At 30.0% G+C, this 24,638-nt stretch overlaps 2 protein-coding genes across 2 annotated transcripts in view; both read right to left on the bottom strand.

The window, feature by feature from the left end:
- Positions 1–1,029: 1,029 nt before the first annotated feature.
- On the bottom strand, positions 1,030–16,387 carry LOC107162838 (protein hairy-like). Its single transcript, XM_015509919.2, has 6 exons — positions 16,045–16,387; positions 4,917–5,012; positions 4,715–4,846; positions 4,431–4,610; positions 2,414–2,614; positions 1,030–2,336 (listed from the first exon to the last, which is right to left on the bottom strand). The coding sequence occupies exons 1-6, from the start codon at positions 16,264–16,266 to the stop codon at positions 2,169–2,171; spliced, it is 999 nt and encodes a 332-aa protein (XP_015365405.1). The 5' UTR covers positions 16,267–16,387; the 3' UTR covers positions 1,030–2,168.
- Positions 16,073–24,638, bottom strand: part of LOC107162823 (RNA-binding protein 45) — a 30,450-nt gene continuing 21,884 nt past the window's right edge. The window contains exon 13 of the transcript XR_016190123.1: positions 16,073–16,256. The gene's annotated coding sequence lies outside the window, so the exon portion shown is untranslated. The remainder of the gene's footprint in view (positions 16,257–24,638) is intronic.

Here is a 24,638-nt window from a genome sequence, read left to right as displayed (position 1 = left end):
TGAAAATAAATTTGACATTATAGTACTTTTTTTAGACCTCAGTGCCACTGACTTATAGTAAAATAAATTATCTTAGCCTAAAGGCGAATATCAACAATTTTATAGATATTGAAAATATATAGGTACTTCACATGACATAGGTTGACAGATCGCTTCAGTTCAGAATCGTTTTTTTCAATGATTTATCATTATTGAATTTAAATTTTACACGCCCATTAGTGACCCATTTTGGCCATTTTAAACCTACTGTACCATACAGCAGAGTTGTAGGTACCTACTCTCTTAGGGATCGTTGATTTATTTTTAAAAAATAGGGGTATTATACTAATACTTGTAAATTACATATGTTGTCGTCATACATATTATACATCCCTTTAAGTTCAAAAGTTATAATTTGATAATATCAAAGTTTATTTTTACTTTTTTTAATATAGTTATTGGGTAGTTTTTTTTTATCTAAAAAAATATTGAAATACCTATTGTATATTATATTAGAACTTATTTTAACAATTAACATAATATCATAAAATTATAAATATACACTATTTCTTATATGGTTATACAAATTCTTAGTAAACATTTGATAGATAATGTAACACTTAGTTTGGATGTAATATTTATTTTTCTTCGCATTGAAATAAAAACAATACTAATACTTTTAAATAAATATAATTAAAACAAATAATAAAGATTGATATTGTGTTCTACTCATCTAGATTTTAAACTTTCATTAATCATTTAAATTTTAAATTTTAAAATTATAAATTATGTGAACAAATTTTATTTTTGAAACTATATTAAAACAAGGTATATTGGTTCATACATAATGGATTATCCAATATACAAAAAAAGTGTTAATTTTGATTTTTGACCTTTTGTATGGACACTGGGATGATTTATTCAAATAAGGAACAATCCTGTAAAGTGCTGTTCTATTTATAGGTTGATATTATAAACAATTATATAATTTTTCTATTAAATAATGATTAAATACTTAAGTATTATAGATATAAGCTTTAACTCATAAAATAAAAAATAACATTGTTTTATTAACAAGGCAAATCTACTTTTATTACAATTTTCAATAAACACTCCGTAACAGTTTTAATAAATAAATAAATAATAAAAAGCCTAAATGGCTTAAGTTTTATATCTTAAGAAATAAAAATTCTAATATCAATAAATATAAGTTTTACTCTTTTATATTGTTCATTCGAGTGAAAGCTGATTTTTATATGATTTACAATTACATGAGTGTTGACATGTTGCCATAAATGTATTGAAATAATTTTCTAAGCTTGTTACAATATACAAGAATGACTAAAAATATTATTCTTATATAGAAAGCCATATGCATATTATGGTGAATTATGATTTGTGAATAAATAGAGAGATTAGCCAAAGAATAATACATTTACGAATCATAAAATATTATTTTTACAACTTAAATCAAATGTGATGTAACCTAAAGGAACTTACTACAAAAATTACATTCCACGATATACAAAATACATTTTAAATATAATATTTCAACTGTAAAGCAACTTAAAATACATTTTTATTTTATTTTACATATTTAATTGCTAAATAATTTACTTAGCATAGTTTAAAAATAATGAAAACTAAATTGAATACTCTCTTCCATCAAGCCTCTTAAAATATTTGTTTATTAATAATTAAAAACTACTGACTTAAGTCATAACATATAAATAAAATATTGCACATAATTATAATTAAATAGTAATTGGGACAAAATAGTAAAGGGGGCTTTTAAATAATAACAGGTTTAGGTACAAATGTTATAATACATTTTTTTTAATACACAATATATTTTAAAATTATTATGCTTTATATTAGTAACATTAAAATATAATACTAATAATAATATTACTGATCAAATTGTGTGAAAACCTCTAAATATTAATTACGAGGTTTGATCAAAGCATATTTTACTAAGCCTTCTAAAATGGAAAAATTATCTTAACACTCTTACAATATTATTTCATTATGAAGTTTCTAGTGAAAGGCTTAAAAAATGTGCACCACAGAAAACCAATACTTAAGTTGTATCACAGATAAGGGAAATAAATAAGAAAATTACATTTAAGAAGATTGAAAAAAAACAAATTTTGAAGACACCTAATTGGATATAATTCTATAATTTGAATTCACCAAGGCCTCCACATACTGTCATGTTCATGTTCTCTTTTTACACTGAAATCAATAGGTTCATCACCTGCAGGCCTTGGCTCAGCCCCTTGGTTTTGTTGGCAATGCACATAGTGGCTTGGTAACAGGAATACAACTTGACCATCAGGAAGTTGCGAAGGAATTACCTAGAATTAGTCAATATAAGTATAAGTAAACAATTTTAAATTCTCCAATACTTATAGCTATGAAAAAAATCACTAACCTGTACAACAGATAATGGTTGTGTAGGATCATTAGTTGGTGCTACTACAACACTCGCTGTCAGACCTCCACGATCTATTACCTTATCTTCTATACCCACAGATTTACTGCGAGCTCGTTTCTTTGGAGGTTCACATTTAATACGATCATTTTTACTGTCGATCGTGCTACAATTTGATTCTTCGTCTCCACCGATAATATCCTTAAAAACAAATATCAATTTCTTAAAATTGAATAATATACAAAATGTATATTGTATATAATTAGAGTTGAGAAAGTTGAACCACCAACTAATAATACAGTGGCGCCGATCCTATGCAGAGTCGTATTAGCGCATAAGTAGTATAGGTGCTATAGGCACTGTGCTTTGGCCTATGAACATTTTGAGGTCTACTTTTGTAATATTTTATAAATACATTTTTTTTTTTCATAGTAAACATATCGTTAGAACAACAAGTAAGACATTGTGTATAAAGATTTTAAAGTCAAAAATAATATTATTCCTCATTTATTTACATTTTACACTCAATGTTCGTTACCTATATCGCTTATTGAAATTCATAATTACCTATAAAAATCAGATTGGATAATTGGATAAACCATAAAAACCAACTAAATATCGCTCGTACATACGATAGTGTATGATGAAGGAAACCCTGATTACAGCACTATAGAGTATTTAAAAAAATATTCCTGAACATGGTATAAAGCTTATCGTTACAATTTGATTGAAATCATAAATGATTATATAATACAAAGTATTTATGGTCAAAATGTTTTATGTTATAATAATAATAATATAATTATTGATCCATATTAGTTCACAGATGTCTATTCTCCGTATAATATCATTTATTATCAATCCAGAATAGTTAACTTTACAAAGAACAATTTCTAACTAGGACACCAGGTATTTTAAATTTAAACCTATATTGGCTAAATTTTACTATTTTTAGGTATAGCATATATTATCAATGTTTGAGGAGAGTTGGGTAAGATTTGTATACATACTTAATGAAGTTTATCATTGGTATTTTTTAGATGACATAAAGACAATAAACAAATATATATATAATAGGTAGGTAGGTACCTACCTAATATACCTTCCGATGAGCATAGCTTATAATAGTTATGGTTAAAAATATAGGTATACCTAAGCAACATAATATGGTTGTTAACTTTTGTAATATTTTGTCCCCATGTAAAAAATATTTATTTGTTTAGAAGCTCGTATATTTGCATGATCCTGAACAGACTTAAATGGAACACAAATGGAGTTTGCTACCCCTTTTGCTTTTTTTTTAAACTATATTAAAATATAAAATCATTTTTATAAAATATATAAGATATACGAAACGACAAAACAAGAGAACACAACAAAACATCCATTACATTTAGTAATACAATCTTAGTATCTACAATACTCTTTAAACGTAAGTCTGCGAATAGTAGTTATCAAAACGTAAATTTTGTGGCCTACATTTTTTTTTAAATTATACTTTAATTTACCACTTAAGTTATTCCTCGTATTTTATTTTACATGTTAAACAGATAAAAAAACATGGTAGGTACATAAAATATTTTAACTGTATACGAAACATTAAATTTCATTAATTTTTCGTAAAATAATTAAAAAGTCGTCACAATTAATTCTATCGAATTTCAAATTTAATCTCAAAAATAGACGTTTCTATAATAAGAGTCTTATTCGTTATTATAAATAAATATCAGAATTTAAATTATACAAATTGACAAGTCCCTTCTAGCTATAAGGTTGAACTCTTTATCATTGTTCGTGAAATAGTAAGCAGGAATATACTTATTTATATTTGATTTAAAATTTTAAGCCAAGCAACATGTTTAAAAATAATTTGACGCCACTGTATTCAGATTAATTAATACAATATTTACATATTATGCATAATATATTATAATGTGTTGAAAAATAATAATGATTAAAGACATATGCATAAAATATAGATATGTTTATATATTTATATACATATGTATATACTTACATCAGGAATAACAACTGTAGAGTTACTAAAATCTAAATCAATTTCTGATGAACATGTATCTAAGTGTCTTAACAGGCGTTGTTTTACGGCCGGCTCTATGACTGTGGAACCTGCAGAAAGAAGTGTTCCAGTTCCAGTACTGCACATATGCAATTCGGGGCACTCCAAAAATCTGGTAACCTAATAATCATTAAGTTAAAATACAATTCATTCATGTGTGTACTATACACGGCGTAAGTCAACGATTTTATTTTTAGTGGATTTATAATAAATAATAACCTCACCTCACGAGCGCATTCTTGGAAGCCGGCCCGATATTTATCCCTGACGTCTGAGCTCAGAACTTTTTGCCGCTGTAAATGGCGAACGGTAAGCTCAAGTATGTCAGCTTTTTCCAATTTTGAATGCTTGGTATTCTGCAAAAAAAACACAAACAAATTATGTCAATGAGTGAAAACTATGATTAAAAAACTTAGATAGGTTTACCTCTGTCCTAGTAGAATCTAATATAAGAGTTTTCAAAAGCGCTAGCGATTGATTTATTCTTGCACGTCTTCTTTTCTCCATTAGTGGTTTGTTGGCCTAAAAACAATAATAATAAAACATAAGTAAACAACTTATTACATTATTATTTTTAAATGATAAAATGTATACATATAATTAAATCCAGTTTATTGTTGTTCATATTTTTCACGCATAACATAACAAAGATAATGCAATACGAATAATTATAAGTTCTAGCATTTATTATATAATAGATCAAATCATGAAACCAATACATATAAGTTATATGATATAACTAATTTCAGAAGTGTAATTTTAGGTTTCTATCAAGGTATCAACAAACATCAATGCCCATTATTGTTAAGAACAAGAACATATTAAAATAAAATAAAGGATAAGTACTATATTATAACTACTAGAATTGTGTGTGTTTTCTAAATACTATTAGTTACATTAAAGTTATATTTAAAACACCTGTATATCTGTTGTCTCCGTCTTACAAACGTACAACGCGACAAAAATTGTTTTGCGTGGGACAAATTTTGTTTCATCTGTATTATAATGGAATTACTAAAATTCCACACGCATAGGGAAGAACTTTATCTGTGCGGATTATTTTTCTTTTTTTTTCTTTTGTACAACATAACTACAATTACAGTTATCAATGTTTTTTCGTTTTTAAATTTATTTATTAGTGATATGAAAAAAATAAAATCGCTACGAGTGCCTACGACACAGATAAAGTTATTCATCATCCGTAGGTGTGGCGTCCTCTTAAAACAAATAAAGCATCATAGATATATAAAAAAAATGATCTTGTTTAATATTCATGTATTTAATAATAGGTACGTTTGATTCTTAATTTTGAGTTGTAAATTATAAATTTTTTTCTACATAAATAGTTTAATTTATATCTGAACAATATTATTCACATTCATTGTAAAGAGCTAATTATATACATCCAATTAATTGTATTATCATCTTCAACCTTCATTATCAGAAAATTAGACACTCACCTATTATCAATCAAAATTAATTAGGTAAATTTGTAAAAATAAATCAATAATTTATATTAAGTATACTATATTTGGCACGGCCAAGAGGAACCATCCCTAAACTAAAACGTTAAAATATTATGTTATTATTGTACTCTATGTCTGTCTCACAGCAACCACATTGTTATAGACCAAAAATATCCTACAAGGTATACTAAATTGATATACATAAAATATACATGTACATCAGTGGCACTGTAAAATAAATCTCATCCATTTTTCATTTCTAAAAATTCCCATTTGTTATCTTTATTGACTTTGACATTCTGCGATTGAAGGACGAAACAAGAACGTTTTTCGAGGAGTTAAAAATAGGCAACTTAAATAATATTATAAGAAAATCTATGAACTAAAGATACACGTAGGTACTTACAGAATATATAATCCATATTACCTTTAGTGTTCATCCACACATTATAAATAGCAATTTTGATTATTGCCTCGTATAATTATAAATATTAAGAAATACGTTCAAAAACATTTTTGAACTTTCATTAAGTCATATTGTACGGATAATGTATTAATGTGATTATATTAATATTTTCATTTAGTCGGGAAATACTCGAAAACATTATCGCAGTGTATAGCCGTGATGACGTGTGCATTATGCGTTTGTACCTATACATATTATTATAATATACATACGGAACTTTATTCGTCATCGTCCCACACTATAAAAGTTGATCCAAACATGCGTGTTACATAGAGTACTTCATCAATAAGCATAATCATCACCGCCATTCCTCTTTTAATAATGAACATTTTCAAATTGTAACAGTCGAAACTTTTGAATATCTATACTCTTAACGGCCATATTTTCAAAATCTTAGATTATAATTATATAACATCTATATAAGGAGTGTAGGTACTGTACCAATTCCGACTTCTTTTTTTAATATGAGGATTACGATTTTTTTCTTGTATACATTGCTATTAAGAAGACTTTATTGAAAATTCATATATCTAATTCGAACAAATAGTTTTTAATAGTTTAATTTTGATACTAATGAATAATGATAGATAAAATTATTTGAAAACTAAAGTAATTAATATTTTGTTTTTACTCCGTAAAAATGGATGAGTATAATAAGTAACATACCTTATATTTTATTTAAGGGCTTAGATATTGTCTTTAATATGATATATAAATATTAATAATTCATACCTAATCTACTTGTTCGAATTTTGATTTAGACATCTATTTCTATACATCCACAATTCCAAAAAAAAACAGCTAAATAATTTGCATACCAGCATACAAACCTAGTAAAAGAGGTAGGTACTAATTAAAAAAAAAGAAGAAATTTGTATTGCCATAGGACTCTCCATACAGTCCATACGTAACATACAACTCAAACACGTTATGTATTAGAGTTGACTATACTTTACCAAAATTTTGTATAAAGTACCCGTGTACAATTCTACTCCACTCATCAAAAGTTTGAAGACTTTTAACACATCAACTACTCGTCCAAAATTCAATTTTAACATAATTTGAAGCTCCAGAGTTAAGAATTAATATTCACTTTGGAATAAGGAATGATAAGCGCGTTTGTCATTGAAAAGGTAAAAACTTCAAAAAACGATTACGAACATACAATTTTGTAAGCAAAATATTTTCAAAAACTATAATGGTTTTTGGAAGTACGTATGATGTCTTATGTTAAATTGATCATCCGATATATAGAGTGATGTGTGTATATTATACGGTTATATATATATATATATATATATATATATATTATAGAGGATCGTTGAGCGCGCACGCCGCCGCGTGCCTAAGGGGACAACTATAGAGACAAGGAGAGAGAAAAAGCAGATACTGCAGAGTATCATAGCGATGAGAGAGGCGAGTGTGAGCGGGACGGTGCGAGTGAGCGGTCGGAGAGACTGCGAGCCATGATTTATGCACGCGCACACATACGCACACGTCGAGTGCGGCCGACTCTGACAGACGACGACAACGACTCTGACGCGCGTGTGCGTGTGCGTGGTGTGTATATTATCGTGGCCGTGTGTGTGGTGGCGACGACGTGCGTTGGCGTCGGCGGCGGCGGTGGTGGTAGCGTTAACGGCGACGAGTGGTAGTGAGGAACAGATCCGTGCGCTGCCGGGGGGCTTATCCCATGTCCGTGACTTGACGTCGTCGTGCCGCTTTAGGTCCGCCGCCACCGCGCGCCGACACGTTCAAACACTACCCACACAAACACCGCCACTGTAACCGTATGGCGTACGCACACCGAAGGCGGGCTCGCACTCGACTCGCGTATTATTATTATTGTTATTATCATTATCCTTATTATTATTATTATTATTATTATTATCATTATCATTATTATTATTATTATTACTATTATTATCATTATCATTATTATTATTATTATTATTATTGTGGATGTACAACATAACGCGTACGAACCACAATCGAAACCGTATAATATGATGTGATATTATAATATTACCTATACCAAAAAACCAGAGCGTCCCTATGTAAGCCTAGATTTAGGGTGTATGGGAGGAAGATATTGATAAGGAAAAATCTACGACTAGTAAGTAAATACATTTATGATGAAAACCAAAATGTTTGCAATATTTGAAACTAAATTATGTACTAATATGCATTATTATTTATTATTAATATATCTAATTATTAGATAACACATGCAATACATGAAAATGGTTGAATTAATGGTTAAAATAGAGATCAATATAAATCATGTCGAGGTGTATTGTCCACCCTAGTCAATAATAATTAATTCAGTTTAGACGATCTCATGAAACGTAGTTATTTTTAATACACATTTGTATATATTATATATATTATATTACCTATACACTATTCTTACTATCATGTAGAAAATATTTTCACGCGACTGCATTTATATCTTCTACATAAACAATCGATAATCATGAATCATACAAATAATAACCTTTTATGCATTTCTTTCACTTATATTTTATATGTTATAGACCATACAAAAATGATATTATATTAAATACATAGAGAGGTCCTAGTTTTATCTAACTAATAAAAAAGCTATAACAAAAATTACTCAATAAAACATAAGGCAGCTATATTGGAAAATAAAATAAAAACGAAAATCTTAATAAAGATAATAATTATAAAAAGATATGTATGTACATATTTTACTTTTAAATATGTACAATAAATCACAAAATACAAATGGTGGTAACCTTTGAGATCAGGAGACAAAACCCGCTTGCGCATATAAATGAAATTAGGCGCTAAAAATATATATTCATTCGTAACCAATATTTTATCGATTGGGTAGGTATTATTCTTTTGTGAAAACCCATCATTTGATTTTTGATATATTATTATACTCATAGAGGTCACATATTATGAGTAAACTGCGGTAAACGGGAAAAAAGTTTAGGGAAACGAAAACCCCTTACCACAAAAAATAAATCGTTGCGAAATCGGTGTGTGTTTACCGTTAAAAGGGTTTGGTGGGCACATTGTATAGAGCTGTTTTTGCAATCTCCTCCCCCTATAACTCTTTGGTGCATTACGTAATAATTCTGTTGCACCATTTCTTTGGTCGCGTGAAAACGGAATGCTGGACTTAGCGAACGGGTGCAGGAAAAATAGGCAGGCGGCCTCTCTTACAGTGCGCCACCGCGGGTCCTTAACAAACTGCCGCTGCCGTCGCCTTTGCTAACGAGCAGACCTCTGCTAGTGTACGGCCATCCAGTGGCCAGCAAACTACACGTCCACTCATGCCGATATCACTGCCGTGAAGTCCACTACAAAAGCCTAATGCACGATATGTGCACGTCCGCGCACAGTCCACGGCGGTCGACTGCAAATGTATTATGCAGTGCAACGACAATAAAACGATACATTTTTTGAGGGGGATATATTATATTGGTGTATTCTCGACATTTATGGTTGGCCCTCATACATATTTTTAGTGAGGTAAAGATATCGTTTAGTCCTTATCTTCCCACCGTTTTTATGTTTAATTACTAATTTTTTCATTAAAATATATTTTATATACCTACAAGCTATATCTTTGCACATCGTTGCCCGTTAAAAATACCAAATCTATATGATTCAAAATTTGTATTTAGTTCGTCGTTGTAGATGTAGCTATGTAGCTAGTGATGTTCAAAATTTAATAATAATATATTATGGACTATTATATGGATATTATATTAAATTATGAACTAACTGCATAATGATATATTTTTACTCATTTCACAGAACTTCAGAGACTACTATTTATTTAATACATGATGTATGGATTAATTATTTGGGGGAAAGAAGAGCATCAATTCCTACTCCCTACTATAATTTTAGCCTGCACAATATAGGTCAAAAATATTAATCATATTTTACGCCCCCCCCCTCCTAATCGAAATAAAATTACTCCAAGTTACATCATTGGTCATTATCGTGTATTCTATATCGTCATATAAATTCATACATGGCGTATAAACATAGATACAAAAGGAAACGGCTATACAGTGTATATACGTGCAACAGAATCGAAATGATTAAGCATGCCCACCTCCTAAACCTACACATGGCTGTATCTAATATAATGATGATAGTCGATGCGCTCATTGATGCGAGAAGCTTACGCGATGTTTTCAAGTTCATTTCATCAGCGATTTTTTTGTTATACTCGTTGCGAGTTTTTTCGAACGGCGTTATACCTGCAGCTTCCTATTAGTCTTAGAAAATATAAGTGTTGCTGACAGCTGACTGGTAAAGTCTGAAAAACCCCAACATATGCCCAATCGAAATGCCACTGTACTCATTCTAGTAGTAGTAGACAATGTATTTAATGTTTATGTATTGTTTAGTGCACGAGACTGTTATTGGATTTTAACTATCAACCTGCACTGTTAATAAAAACGAACATAAAATTAATAATTCACCCACATTGCTACATCCATATGACATACGTTTAACCTAAAGTATATAGTCGCCAGTCGCCATACTACTTTTATACTTAAAATTATTATATTGGGAATTAATAACCCACATTATATACCATACTAAATTACTAACAAAATCGCAAAATTCTAAACAAACCTTGTATATACGGTATATTATTTTATTTTACACTCGTTAGATAATAATATATTATATCTTTTATATTGATGCGGGTAATAAGATGTCATTTAAATATAAAATTCTATATATTACACTTATATTATTTATATTTCAGTCATCAACATAATATTTTATTATTTAAAATAAATAATTACCATAAATATTATACCTAAATCACACACAAGAGATAAAGCGGATGCGCGGTATCAAAAGTTCTTGTGCTAGGTACATAATACAACATAGTATACGAGTACAATATTACAATGTATAACATTTTCAAAACCTAAAATGAAACTGCGTACTCAAAAAAGTAAAGCAAAAAATATAATAATGACGTGTTGTGCAATTTAAACAAGTTAAAAAAAATGACATTACTTCAAGATTGATGTAATTATCAGTTATTATAGTTACTATATTATACATACATACATGTAATGTTTATGCATATTGTTATTGTAGGTATAACACTATAACATGTGTGAATTAAATCCATATACAGAGCCAGAAGTTGTATACAGAGTATGCAGCAGAAACAAATCGGCATTCAATCTTCTTCTTTTTTTTTTTTGGGGGGGGGGCTTTCTCCTACACTCTCTTTCAAGCTTCCACATACACACTTATATCCACTCACAACTTAATATTATTGCTCTTGTATCGTTCGTTAGAATTCAATGTGAAAAGCTCTAGACACTTCAAATTTAAAATATTTGAGATCCATTTTCAATGTAGGAAATATAATTTTTTTATACCTCATAAAGTATAACTTATTACTATTAAATTAATGTCTGATGAATGTAGTGCAACTATAAAAAGATGGATATCAAATATTAAAAAAATGCAATTTAAAATGCATTCAAATAAATTCAATAAATGCGCTTTAATAATAATATTATATATTTGGTCATTTAAAAAAAAATGCTTAAAAAGTTGATAGTTTAAAAATATAAAATGATCCAGATTTTAAAAAAAAGAAAAATTATTAAGTCAATTTAAAATAAAAATCATTTAGGATTGGTGGCCCTACATAAACCCTACAATATAATTCAAAGCAGCCCTTTTATCAAATGTGCATTCCCTACACGCTCCGCTTGTCAGTAAATCACAATATTACTAAACAGCATATAATAATATATATAATATACACGTGTAGAATAAAAAAAAACGGTGGCACAGTGGTGTAGTGTGTATTATTATTATTATTATATTACGCGCATAAAACATATACCTATATAATATAATATTACGTGTATGATATGAAACCGAGCGGCACGTTTAGCAACCAATGTTTGTCTAGATGGTCACGGACGAGCGCGTCCTTGTGCCAGCAGTGCGGAGTGCGGACGGCACGGCGGCGGAGCGCGGCGCGCGGACGGACGAGTGCTGTGTGTTGTAGTAGTACCCGCCGACCCACGTCGCACCGTCAGCCCGCACGCTCAGAGTCCCGATTTAGTATAGAAGGTCCGGTAGACACGCAGACAACAACAAACAACGCCGCCACCGCTCGGCGTACACGCGCGCACACACACACGCGCGCGCGCCGCGCGAGCGCTCACGCCCGCCAACGTTTCCCGCCGCCCCAGCGGCGGCTGTCGCGTCCACGTCCTACCGGCTCGTTTACACGCACACACACGGACGCGCGCACACGCACGTTCGTTATATAAACCCTTCGCCTACCGATATCGCCGCTGCAATTATTATTATTACCGGCAGCACGGACGACCAGATATCACATACACACGCGCCCGGCGGCGGCGCGACTGAACGCGCGCTGACGGATGGGTGGACGGGATGGGGAGGGGAACGAAAATGTTCACACGCGTAGGCACACATAAAAGGCGGCGGTGGCGCGCGCGCGCACGTTAACTCGACCGGCTAGCTGCCGGGATCGGTTTTATTATTATAACCGCCACCGCACCAGCCCGCCTGCCCGTCCACCCGCTCAGCACGTCGTCCGAGTGTGTTCTCCACGCCGCAGCCGCCGCCGCCGCCGACGACGACGGCGACACCCGGACCACCGATGGTGTCGGCGGGAGGGGTGGCACAGACTCGTCTGCCCGGTTTAGCGTCGGGACCGATCACGCATTAAGTCGGCTCATTCTTACTCCTATCTGATGTACGACGTACGTCCATATACTAATATCAGTAGGTAAAATGGCTGTAGTCATAGCAATAATCGGTTTGATTTCCGTTGTTGCTAATCGTTGAGGAAATATTATTTTTCGACAAGTAAAGTTCATTATTGTGGGTTATTGAGTTTCCGTTACATTCAAACAGTTTTTAGATTAAAATCCTCGATTCTAAATTTGCGTATTAGTCATGAGGTTATGACTTAAAATTTGGTAAAGACAATCGATATCGGTTATGCTTCGATATACATTCAATATTATATATATTAAAGCGTAAAAAATCGACACAATTTTTTTTAAATTAATAGTACTTATATATAAATATTATATTCGCTATTCCGAGTGGACCACTATTTTACCCGATTTTTAGTTTCAACTACCAACTACGTACATAAATTGCATGTAAGTTTGTATATATTAAAGCTTTCTATTGCAAACGTTAGTAGCCCAACTTCGGGACTAACACGCATGAAATACAATTATTATGCTTAAGTTAAACTATGTAAAATCTATCGGTTAGGTTAGGTCAAGTCTAAAAGGACTTAAACTTTAAACTTGTATACATAATTTATTTTTTCATTCGGTTTATAATGTTATCAAACCTGTAATTATCATGGTAATATAGTATTGTTCTATAAACTATATACTACCAATTTACACATTTATAAATTATTTGAAATATTTTACGGTCAATTTTTATAAACATAATATATAGAGAACAATAATTATATAACACGAATAACAATATATATTAACAATTAATATCATGATTGAGGAATTTACTTTTTAGTAACTCATCTAAACGTTGAATTGTGCGTAGATTCACAAATAATAACATACCACCACTTGTATTAAAAATTAAATTGTTTTTCATTTAAACAAGTCATAGAAAATATTCAAAATATTAATTTTGAATAGATAGTTTTATTTTAAATTTTAATATGATATTTGTTCAGTTTAATTAACTAAAATTATATTTTAAGTGTAATTTTTTTTTTGTTAATCCTGGACGGAAGAATGTATCAGGCTATAATAAAAAATAGTTATTTTTTATACAAGAAATTGATGTATTCTAATAAGTAATTACCTATAACCTAGGTTGAAACTTTTACGTTCAGAAAATATTTTTCACAATAGGTAAAAACATTTAATGTATTGAACCATCCTTTTGTTTTTTTTGAAAAATTATACAGTTTTTATTATATCGTTAATTTATTATTATAATTTAAAGGTCCCCTTATAGAACTTAAAATATTAGAAGTAAAATATTGTAATCCTAATGCCTAATTTATTATAATCATAGGTATTAGGTGGTGACGAAGACTTAGGATTTAGCACCCATCCTCTCAATTAATTCAACCCCTTCTCCAAAGAATGACATGTTAAACAAGACAGTATACATTTTGTATTGGTACTTATATAGTGATGATTTTGTATTATTTTTTAATTATTTATAAAATCGATTCAACTTTGCTAATTTTTTAATCAATATAGTTTAGTTCGACCCGTCTGCAGAATTTGAAAAAGTAATTTGTATTTATTTTATTAATGTGTTTTATTTAAAATCTTTTTACAGATAACTGGGTCTCGCTGAGATAACTCTGGAGACTGCAGAAATTTAATTTTATGTTAATAATGCGGTATTTTATGGAATATAAAAAATATGTTATATTTTGTTTAGTATTTATTACTGTACTAATCATACATAGGTACTCTAACTTATTTCACAAATTATTAAATGTTAATATATTAATAATGAATTATTACTTAATTTTTAAAGTATCAGTTTGTCCCCGTATGATTTAAAAGTTATTACACTGATCTTACAAATAGTTCAAAAACATAATACTCGTTCAAATTTCACTTTGTATGAAACAATATTTAAAAAAATATACGTATTTATTAATTTACAGAAAAAATTTATGACGATTCTAAAAGAAGAAGATATTAAATACAATAAATACCATTACAAAACACTCACTAAATGGTATAAAAAAATGTAATTATAGTTTAATATAATATGCTTTTTAACAACCATACTTAGATACCTAGATTAAAAATTTCAAAATTTGTATAACTTATTTTTGTTTACTAAATGTATACAGCTTGAATAACGTACACCAAAACCCCAAGTTAGTGTATTTATGTGTATACATCTTGCACGTGTAATGCGTGTATAATATTATACATTTAAATTGTACAATGACACATAAATAATAAATATAATCGGAGAGTTAAAAATTAGTTTTATTTCCAAAACTTATAATATTTAAGTAAATCATATTGTATTATTGTTCAATACAAATAAATCTCTGAAGTAATAAGTTTTTATATTTTATTACGTTTATAAATTATAATCATTGTAATTTGTAAACCTATTAACGCATATATTACTAAAATAATTGCTTATAAACTATAAATAATAATAGCATGGGTATATTATAGGAATTTACTATCTATTATTGAGTATTTGTGACGTATTTTTCCTTAATCAAAACACAAGTTAAATTATAAATTCTCTCTTTATATATATATACACTAAAATCATACTTACTGTAATGTTGGGTAATTTTTTATTCCTTAAATTATATTGTAAATAATAAGACTATTAAATATTAAAATATATAAAACCTATTAATATATATTATGTACACTTAAATTTATAGTAGGTATTGAAGAATATACGTAATGGATATTGGATTAATTCGAAAAAACATTCATATTTCCTACTTAAAACTACGTAAATAATAAATCTTAATCAAACGATTTAAATAAATAGATAGGTATATAATATATAGGTATAGATTATAAATTATAATGATAAGAAAAAAATAATGTATTACCCTTTTACCATCCTTTTGATTAGACGACTGTGAGAATATCAACGATGAGCTGGTGACAATTGGTTCCCTCTTGCTAAAGGGATGCACAGTTGCAGTGACGGGCGACGGGGTGGCCCCAGAAGATGCGTTGTTGTTGTTGTCGTGGATTCCTGTGGAAGACGTCTCGGACGCGACTGGTATGACGACGGGCAGAGAGTCCGGTTCACATTTTCCTGTCATCATAAACACGCGCGCGCTTTATAATAACGAAGTGGGACGACGTCACATGATGTAGCAAGCGCATCTGACGTGTGACTACTGCTGTGGCCTGGCGCTGCCGCGACGGTTCCCGACGGTAATGAGAGAAGCGAGAACTCGACGCCGCCGGCGGCGGCACGGGTGACCCGACCGCAGTGTCGACACCTCTCTCCCCCCAGCCATGGTTCAACCCCCACGCCGTCGACCCGTCCGTCCACGCACGACTCACCCCGCCACCGCGACCGACGACTGTCCCACCACAGCACGCACCCACCCCCGCCGAACTACTCTTGCACCGCGTGAACGGTGTAATAGCCGTGACGCCACCGACGACCCGCGCGCGCTTTGGGCGCCAACGTCACGCCCACCACCCTCGCGGTGATATTAAATTATACGAGAAATCCCCTCGTTCTGCCTACCCCCTCACACTACACCTCCTAACCATTCGATACGATATGCCTGCGCGAAATATGACAAAAAAAAAATGATATACATAATATATATATATATCAGAGGAATTTATATTGTATATATATATATATTATATACGTTATATACACTATTGTGAAACTGGGAACTAAGATTTTTGAAAGTGATACGTAAATTATTATATATAAAAGTTAAAAGTGCATATTATCTGCATGCAAGTCGACTATAATATTGTATAATAGACAATTATAAAACACTAATAATATGTATACTATACGTCTATAATTCACGTCCAATATAATATTATTATAATTTTAAACTTATGTAGTGATAAATATTTTATAAGTACAAAATAATCTCAATTTTCCAATACATGATTCGTCTAATCTTATGTATAAATACTTCTTACATACTAGGGACACAGACCATAACTTATTAAAATATAGCAGAAACAAAATATCTTCAATAGTTTCTGTAGAATATGAGAAAAACCCTTTTAAATGCAAGAAAGCTATAAACAAAATTATATTTTAGTTCAAATTTTGAGAATACTAATTCGTGTAAGAACAAAGCGAATTAAAACCGTTTTATTTTAATATAATTTACAAAAACAGAGTATAGCCATGAGGTATATAATTCATAATATAAAGTAGGTATATCTACATATGTATACATATACATAAGCACATAGATATCTAAAATTATTTTTACTATAGCTGTACTACAAAATATCAAATATAAATAACGTGACCATGCATCCTGCTTCGGGCGGGACAGTCCCACTTTCAAGCTTAGTGTCCCGCTGTCTCCTATAAGAACCTAAAAATGTCCGGTTTAAGAAAAGTTGACTTGTGGTAGGTATTTATTGATCACATATCTCAATAATACATTTATACCATACTTATACAGTATACTGTATACAGTATACGTATATTATATAAATTGTAAAACGCTAAAATACATAGTCCACATAGATTGTTGCAGGGAGTCTCTGTATTAAAAGCCATCCTTATAACAAAGAGTAACATAAGTCAAGAGATCCATTTATACATAAAAAACAAACAGGCCACTTTAAAGCAGATTTGTGAATCCGACAAATATATAGAAAAATTATATGGTTTTCTTATTTGCAGGTGTCCTGCTTTAAAGAAAAAAAATTATGGTCACATTAGATATAAATCATTTGTCATATATAATACTCCCGGAAAAATAATTTTAACAACTTCAAATCCTTGCTTCCTGCTGAACACAGAATTTCAATATATAAAAAATCAAATTTATAACTAGTAAATAAGTTATTGGTTATTACATTTATAAGTATTGAAGATTGATTAGCGGTGTACTTGCATAGTGACCAAAATGTTGAGGGGCACCATCTTAGCGGTTTTGTGAAATTTGCAGCTGCTTTACTTCGCTTATCCGAACTTTAAAATTTAAATTTTGAATACTTCTCATATGAAAAATTCGATTTTCAAGCGATAAAATTGTCAAAAAAAATATTCTGCTTAGGCGTATGAAATCAGAGATGTGTGATGTGTGAAAAAAAATTTAAAATTTAAATACAGTTGGTCTTCAAAAATGATATAAGAAACTATTATTTCCAAAAACGTGTATACTTTTCGACAAAATTAGTGATGAAAATATCACCATATAAATATACAAATATTTAAACGTTTTATAAAATATTTAAAAGATCACATGTGAGTATAATTTTGTATTATATGATATCCATATGAGCTTCCAACAAATAAGGTACTACAATAATTTAGCTTGACGTGTTATAAGTTATAAATTAAGAAATTAAATAATTTTTAAGATTCTTGAAATCTTGAGAATGCTGAAATAAAGCTGTTAAAAAAATTATGTCGAAACGAATAAACATTCATTTTAAATCATTATATTTAATGCATTACCTTTATTATATTTATTTTTACCAACTGTGGTTGTAGAACAATAAACATGTACATAAGTTTGGTGGAATACATTTTTAAAAATGTACCTATAATATGTTATGTATACTATTTGGTTTTATAAACTTATACGACCATCCAACAATTATGTATCAATAAAGTCTACAATTTGATTACGTATATGCTATTAGAAATTAGAATACTTTGGGTTCGATTCACCTCTTATTAATTAGTTACAAATTCTGAAAATTAGAAAAACATTTTGAAACTTAAAAGCTTAAGTCTTTGAGAGCTTTATTCAAATTTAATGTCTACACAAAGAAACTTTAAAAAAATCGAATCATACTACTTACATGTATTGTAGTGTATTACTGTGTACTAATTGCTAATCTACTAGAAAATTGTTATCTTCAGTTTTTTTTTCGAAATATCTCGCGTCATAATAAATATATTTTAATATTTAAAATGTTTAGCTTTTTTAAGTAATCATAATATTCTGTATTCTATAATTTTTTTATATATCAAACACTATAGTCTTTTAGATTAACCTCTAAGCGTAATAGGTTAGGTCTGATAAACAAAATATATATATTTCTATATACATAAAATATGTATATAACACTATTATTTTGAATTCCAACTGTTTCTGTAGACGCATATCGCTATGTGTATTGTATATACACATAAATAACCTCTTTCGTACATTTATAAAGTAATATTTTGGAAAATGTACGGATTGACGATGATATTTTGACGGCTGAATGAGAAGAAGAGTAAGAGTAACGAATAGGTACCTCTTCTAATATTATATACAAATATTTGATTTTTTTCCCCCCAAAAAATAACAGAAAACAATTAAAACCATATATATATACATATATGTATGTAATATGTACATGTACATTATAATATAATGTATATATTTTTATAATGTGTATATTGTATAGAATTGTACGTTTCGTTATAAATCAGATACGCTGTGCGCGACAGACCGTGTCAGCGTTTTCCACCGACAGCGGATGCGCGGGGGCCCCGGCGGCGTGTGTAATGAGTACACGCGCCTCGGCACAAAGCTTACGAACGACCACCGCCGCTGCCGATGCCGGTCGGCTGCCACTGCCATCACCACACCACACCGCAAAGCGCTCTAAGCGGCGCGTTCCGGGGATTTTATGGCGTGCACTGTAATTACACTATGGAGTATACAGAACCGATGGCGGCAGCGGCCCGGTCACAGGTGTCGGACAACGACTATAACTTCTTCTTCTACTTCTTCTCCTTTATCTCCCTACTCCTCTGCATAACTCTTCCTGCCATGGCGTACCATAATAATACCTATAATACTATTCTCGTTCCACCACCGTCCTCCTCCTCCTCCTCCGATCGCCGCGTATAACCAGCCCGACACGCACCCATCGGGCACAACGCGTAACGGATCCTATAACCGGTCGTGCGACGATAATGACATATATTAATATATTATATTCTGTAGGTATCGTGGCTGTATGTTGGTGTAAAAAAAAACCCAAACTTAATGGATACCACGCACTAGATACTAATTATAATGACAATAATTACACCTATATATAGTGTATATTATATTATGTACCTCCCGCGGTGTCATAACATATATAGTAATTGGGGTGGCCCAAACTAAAAATCAACGGTATTTTTTATTTTTTTTCAAAAAATTTCTATTGTACCAAAGTTATACCCAAGTATAAAACCATACATGAAAATATATAAAGGTAAATGTAAATACTATATTATGTACTTTCTTTGCCACATTATTTGTTTTGCAAACAAATTTACCGTTTCGCAGTAAACTCAGTTAAGTTATAGATTATTTATTATATTTTAGATATTAATAAATTTTTATTTTCTATGCTCGGTCTATATGATCTGTAGGAAAAATTAAAAGCTGCAGCAGGATAGTGTACATAGTATAGATATATCTATTTTTGTAAAGTGTGCTATAAAATTTAAAAATGGCCAGCTTGAAACCATGCACACCAGAAAACCCGAAAAATTTAATGACCGTCCTGTGTTTCGGTTTGGGTTACTTGATTGCCTGATTTTGAAAAAGCCTCGTTCACAAATGACTCAACCTGGAGACATCTTTGCGCCATGTGGGACTTAAAACTTTTCGTTCACGTGTACATATTGTTTGAATGTTTGATATTAAGTACATTAAAGTAGGTATAAATTATTAATTATAATATATGTATTTCAACAAATTTATTTTATAAAATATCAATACATCATACTTTTTCAACACATATGTAATTACCTATTGTTTTTTAAGTTTTTAACCAATAAAAACAATATAATATACTACATTTTATAATCTATAGTATTTATCTCTTTTAACATAAAAAAGAACATTTGTCATAAACGATTTTAATGCTGTAGATATTTTAAAAGTTGCAGAACTACGTTTTTAAGTGCATCGTCAGCGATTTCTAGCTTACCGCTTACGCCTACAATAATTGTCACCATTGTTTCCTATATATATATTAATATAATTATGTTATATTAAATTATTATAATATAATTTATTATCGTTGTTCAACAACCTTATATAATTGCTACCTATATATATATATAATGTATATGGGCAAATTGGAATTCTATTCATTTCTCTCATCATCATAATATACGGTAATCGGTATAATATATAGTATTGTGAGGTGGATACTTTTTCTTTGTGCGGTTGCAAATATTTTATGAATGCTGGTATATATGATATAGACAATAATCTCTAAAAATAGAAGAAAAAAAATTATCTACGTGAACAGAGAAGCTTTATTATATCTATCTAGTATATATAGTCATTTTTTTTATGTTTTTTTTTATATTTTTATTATTCTCCTTTTCTCACACATATAAAATATCGAGTACAATATATATATATATATATATATATATACGGGCGCACACTTTTCTCTTTTTCTCTCTCTCTCTCTTTATTTTTATACTTTTTTTTTTGATCCTGCGGGCATTAAGCCTACTGCGGTCCAACTTCCGGTGACTGGAGATGCGGGTGCAGAGGGGAGAGAGGGTTACGGGTCTCTAGGGCTTATCCGGAACGGGCGTGACGGGTTTAATAAATGGTTGAAGAGGCACCTCGGCTCGAAGCGAACGCGGCAGTGACGGCGATAGCGTGTAGAGTCCGACGTGGCGGTGTGGCGGGGGCCGGTGCGGGGTATCGAACCGCAGCGGTAGTCGCGTGCCATAAACCTCCCGCCAGCAATCATCTACGGGCAACTGCCACCGGGTAGAGTTAACACGTACATTACACGCCCGCACAGCAGTTCACATAAAATATACGTTAGTTATATGGTATTATTATTATTATTGCTACACAGCAGCTATACTGAACAAGATCAAAATGAGATATGACTGGTACAAGTTTCATATTATTGTGTAGCATTTTTAAAATTAGAATATTTGCTCTCATTTTTGCAGAAAATATAAAATTAAAAAAATCATTATGTTATGCAAAAAAATCGTATTTTAATATGATATTTTTATAGTAAATCCTTTAGGTACTGCGAGGTAAGATTAGGTTAGTATTTTTGTAAATTGTTGTGAATAATTTTATACATTCTATCAATTGTTAAACTGCTGAAAAAAGTAAGATGACTGTCAGCAAAACTTTAAATGATAACAAAATAAGTTTTTTCGATTTTTTTTTTAAATTTCATATTACTACCTTGATTTAATATACACATACCTATACCTCATTTAACCGTGTGTTTTAAATATTGCCTAAAATATATTGCTAAAAATCCAAAACGGTTCAAATTTTTCTTACTAATCCATAAATAATTCATAATCAGATAAACTCATAGCTGGGTAGATATATCTTAGGAGATATCTATACCTAATATAAAATGTCTTAATAAAACAGTGAAATTTTCAGTTAACACAGAGCTTCAAATTCAACTGTAATATTAAACTTTAAAGACATACGTTTGTACAATGTACCTACAGACTACAATGTTCATTGAATAATAATATAAAGTATAGATAATATTAGAGAACAAGAATATAAGGTAAACAACTTATAATATATTGCGACAAAATATAAGAATATTAGATAGTTCATATAAAATAGTTATGTATAATTATATTGCAGCTCTCGCTTTTCATATATCATCGTGTTTTACGTATTTATTGGATAGTATGTAGGTGTATATATTTCATTAAGTTCCTGATTTTTAATTTTTTTTTTAGTTTCGAGAAAAATTACGAATTATTACGCCATGTGACCCGCCGTGACGCGCGCTTTCTTGTACGGCCGGCCGAACATCTTCAGTGTGCCTAGTTATAATCATATTTTCTTATCTTCAAAACTAGAAAAAATATAAAAACAGGAAATTTATGAAAATAAAACTTTGATACGTCAAAATTTTTAGAAAAATAAACTACAAAATGGCTACAATCAATTGTTTTGCAAATAATAAAATAAAAAATATATTTCTTAACTTTTTTACCAAAACATTAAAATAAATTTAAAAATGAAATAATTGTAATTCTTATTCCGGTGAGTCTTATTGCATTACCAAAATGTTAATATTTCCATTATTTCGTAAGATATCGCAATGGGTAAATTCTCGCGGGACACGAGATTAATAATAATAATTGTGTAATAGGTATAAGGTATATAATATTATTATATAAGCTAAAGCTGCAAGTATAGCACATTTGTACCTATGTTACAATTTTATGTACATTAATAAATGGTAGAAATTTAAAACTTGTTATACCGTAGTTATTAACGTGTTAAGTATACATTAGTATAAAAAGTACTATTACCTATATGCAGAAAACAAAAATTGACTTTTATAAGAATTCGTGAAAATATTAACTTCAATTTATTTAAATGTTATAATGGAAAATTATGAATTATATTTCTGTTTTTTGTTTGTAAATAATATTTTAAACAAATTAATATTATTTCATCAAAGTGCACATATCAGTAGAATCTCAGAAGGGTTGAAGAAATTTCAAACAAGTAATATCATTTACGAATTATTATTTAGTTGAAAGTTCCATTTTTTTACAATAATAAAAAGTACCTATATAATTTATGAATTATTTAACTTCAATTTAAAATTATTTGTTGTACTTAACTAAACAGATAAATAAATAGTACCACATAAAATAATAAAAATATATTTATAAAAAATGATTTTATTGTTTATGATATTAAGTTAATAATGTTTTACAAATACATTTAAGTTTCTGAGCGTAGCAATAAATGTATTGGTTGTACATAGTTTTTATTTGTGTGTGTCTGACGTTTCTCTAAGCAGCAGTTAAAATGTTTCAATCTTCAACGTTTGAAGGTGGTCTCTGGGAGAGAAGTGTACATACTTAGTGAATAATGGTAACCACAACCTAATAGGTTAAAATGTATTGTTTACAAGTACATTTTGAAATAATAGCAGAAAAAACCAACAAAAAATTTGGAAAAAACGAGAATATTGACGAAAAACTAAAATTACATCAATTATATTATTAGATTATTCAAAATTGAATTACCTACTATATAGGCTGTATATTCTTAAATTGTTTATTGCATGTTTATAATTTTAATTTCTGGACATGATATCATTTTCAAAAAAGTTTTAATCTCTTGTTCGATTCTTATTTAACCATTTAAAAATTTTGACTTTTTTAAAATATTATGAATGATAAATATTTGGACATAAAAAAATTTGAAAATTGAATCCGATGTTTCTGATAAACTGTACGTATAGCAATTAAAAATATCAAAATTACATAGTAATATTTTTTCTACATATTTCAAGTTTTTATTTTAACGAAATTGGATATATATATGTATATTAAATTTAAATGAAAAATGAAAATTTTATTTATTTTGTTGTAATTCAAAAAATATTAATCATAGCGACTTTAATTATTTTGTTTATTTAAGATAATGCTAGGCTTCAAAATCTTGAGGTTATTAGCTTACAATTGTAACAAATTATAGAACTGCAGGAGTAA

The sequence above is a fragment of the Diuraphis noxia genome, unplaced genomic scaffold (assembly GCF_037042655.1).
Source record: "Diuraphis noxia isolate RWA-SAM2 unplaced genomic scaffold, SU_Dnox_SAM2 contig0002, whole genome shotgun sequence".
Classification (NCBI taxonomy): Eukaryota; Metazoa; Arthropoda; class Insecta; order Hemiptera; family Aphididae; genus Diuraphis; species Diuraphis noxia.
The sequence above is the reverse complement of the archived record's forward strand: the minus strand, read 5'-3'. Positions and strand labels throughout refer to the sequence as shown.

Excerpts from the sequence above, each read along its gene's own strand:
- LOC107162838 (XM_015509919.2), bottom strand. The coding sequence starts at position 16,266 with ATGATGACAGGAAAATGTGAACCGGACTCTCTGCCCGTCGTCATACCA. Across the intron at positions 5,013-16,044 it reads ATCAAAAGGATGGTAAAAGG|GCCAACAAACCACTAATGGA; the intron begins GTAATACATTAT and ends TATTGTTTTTAG. Across the intron at positions 4,847-4,916 it reads TAGATTCTACTAGGACAGAG|AATACCAAGCATTCAAAATT; the intron begins GTAAACCTATCT and ends TTTTTTTTGCAG.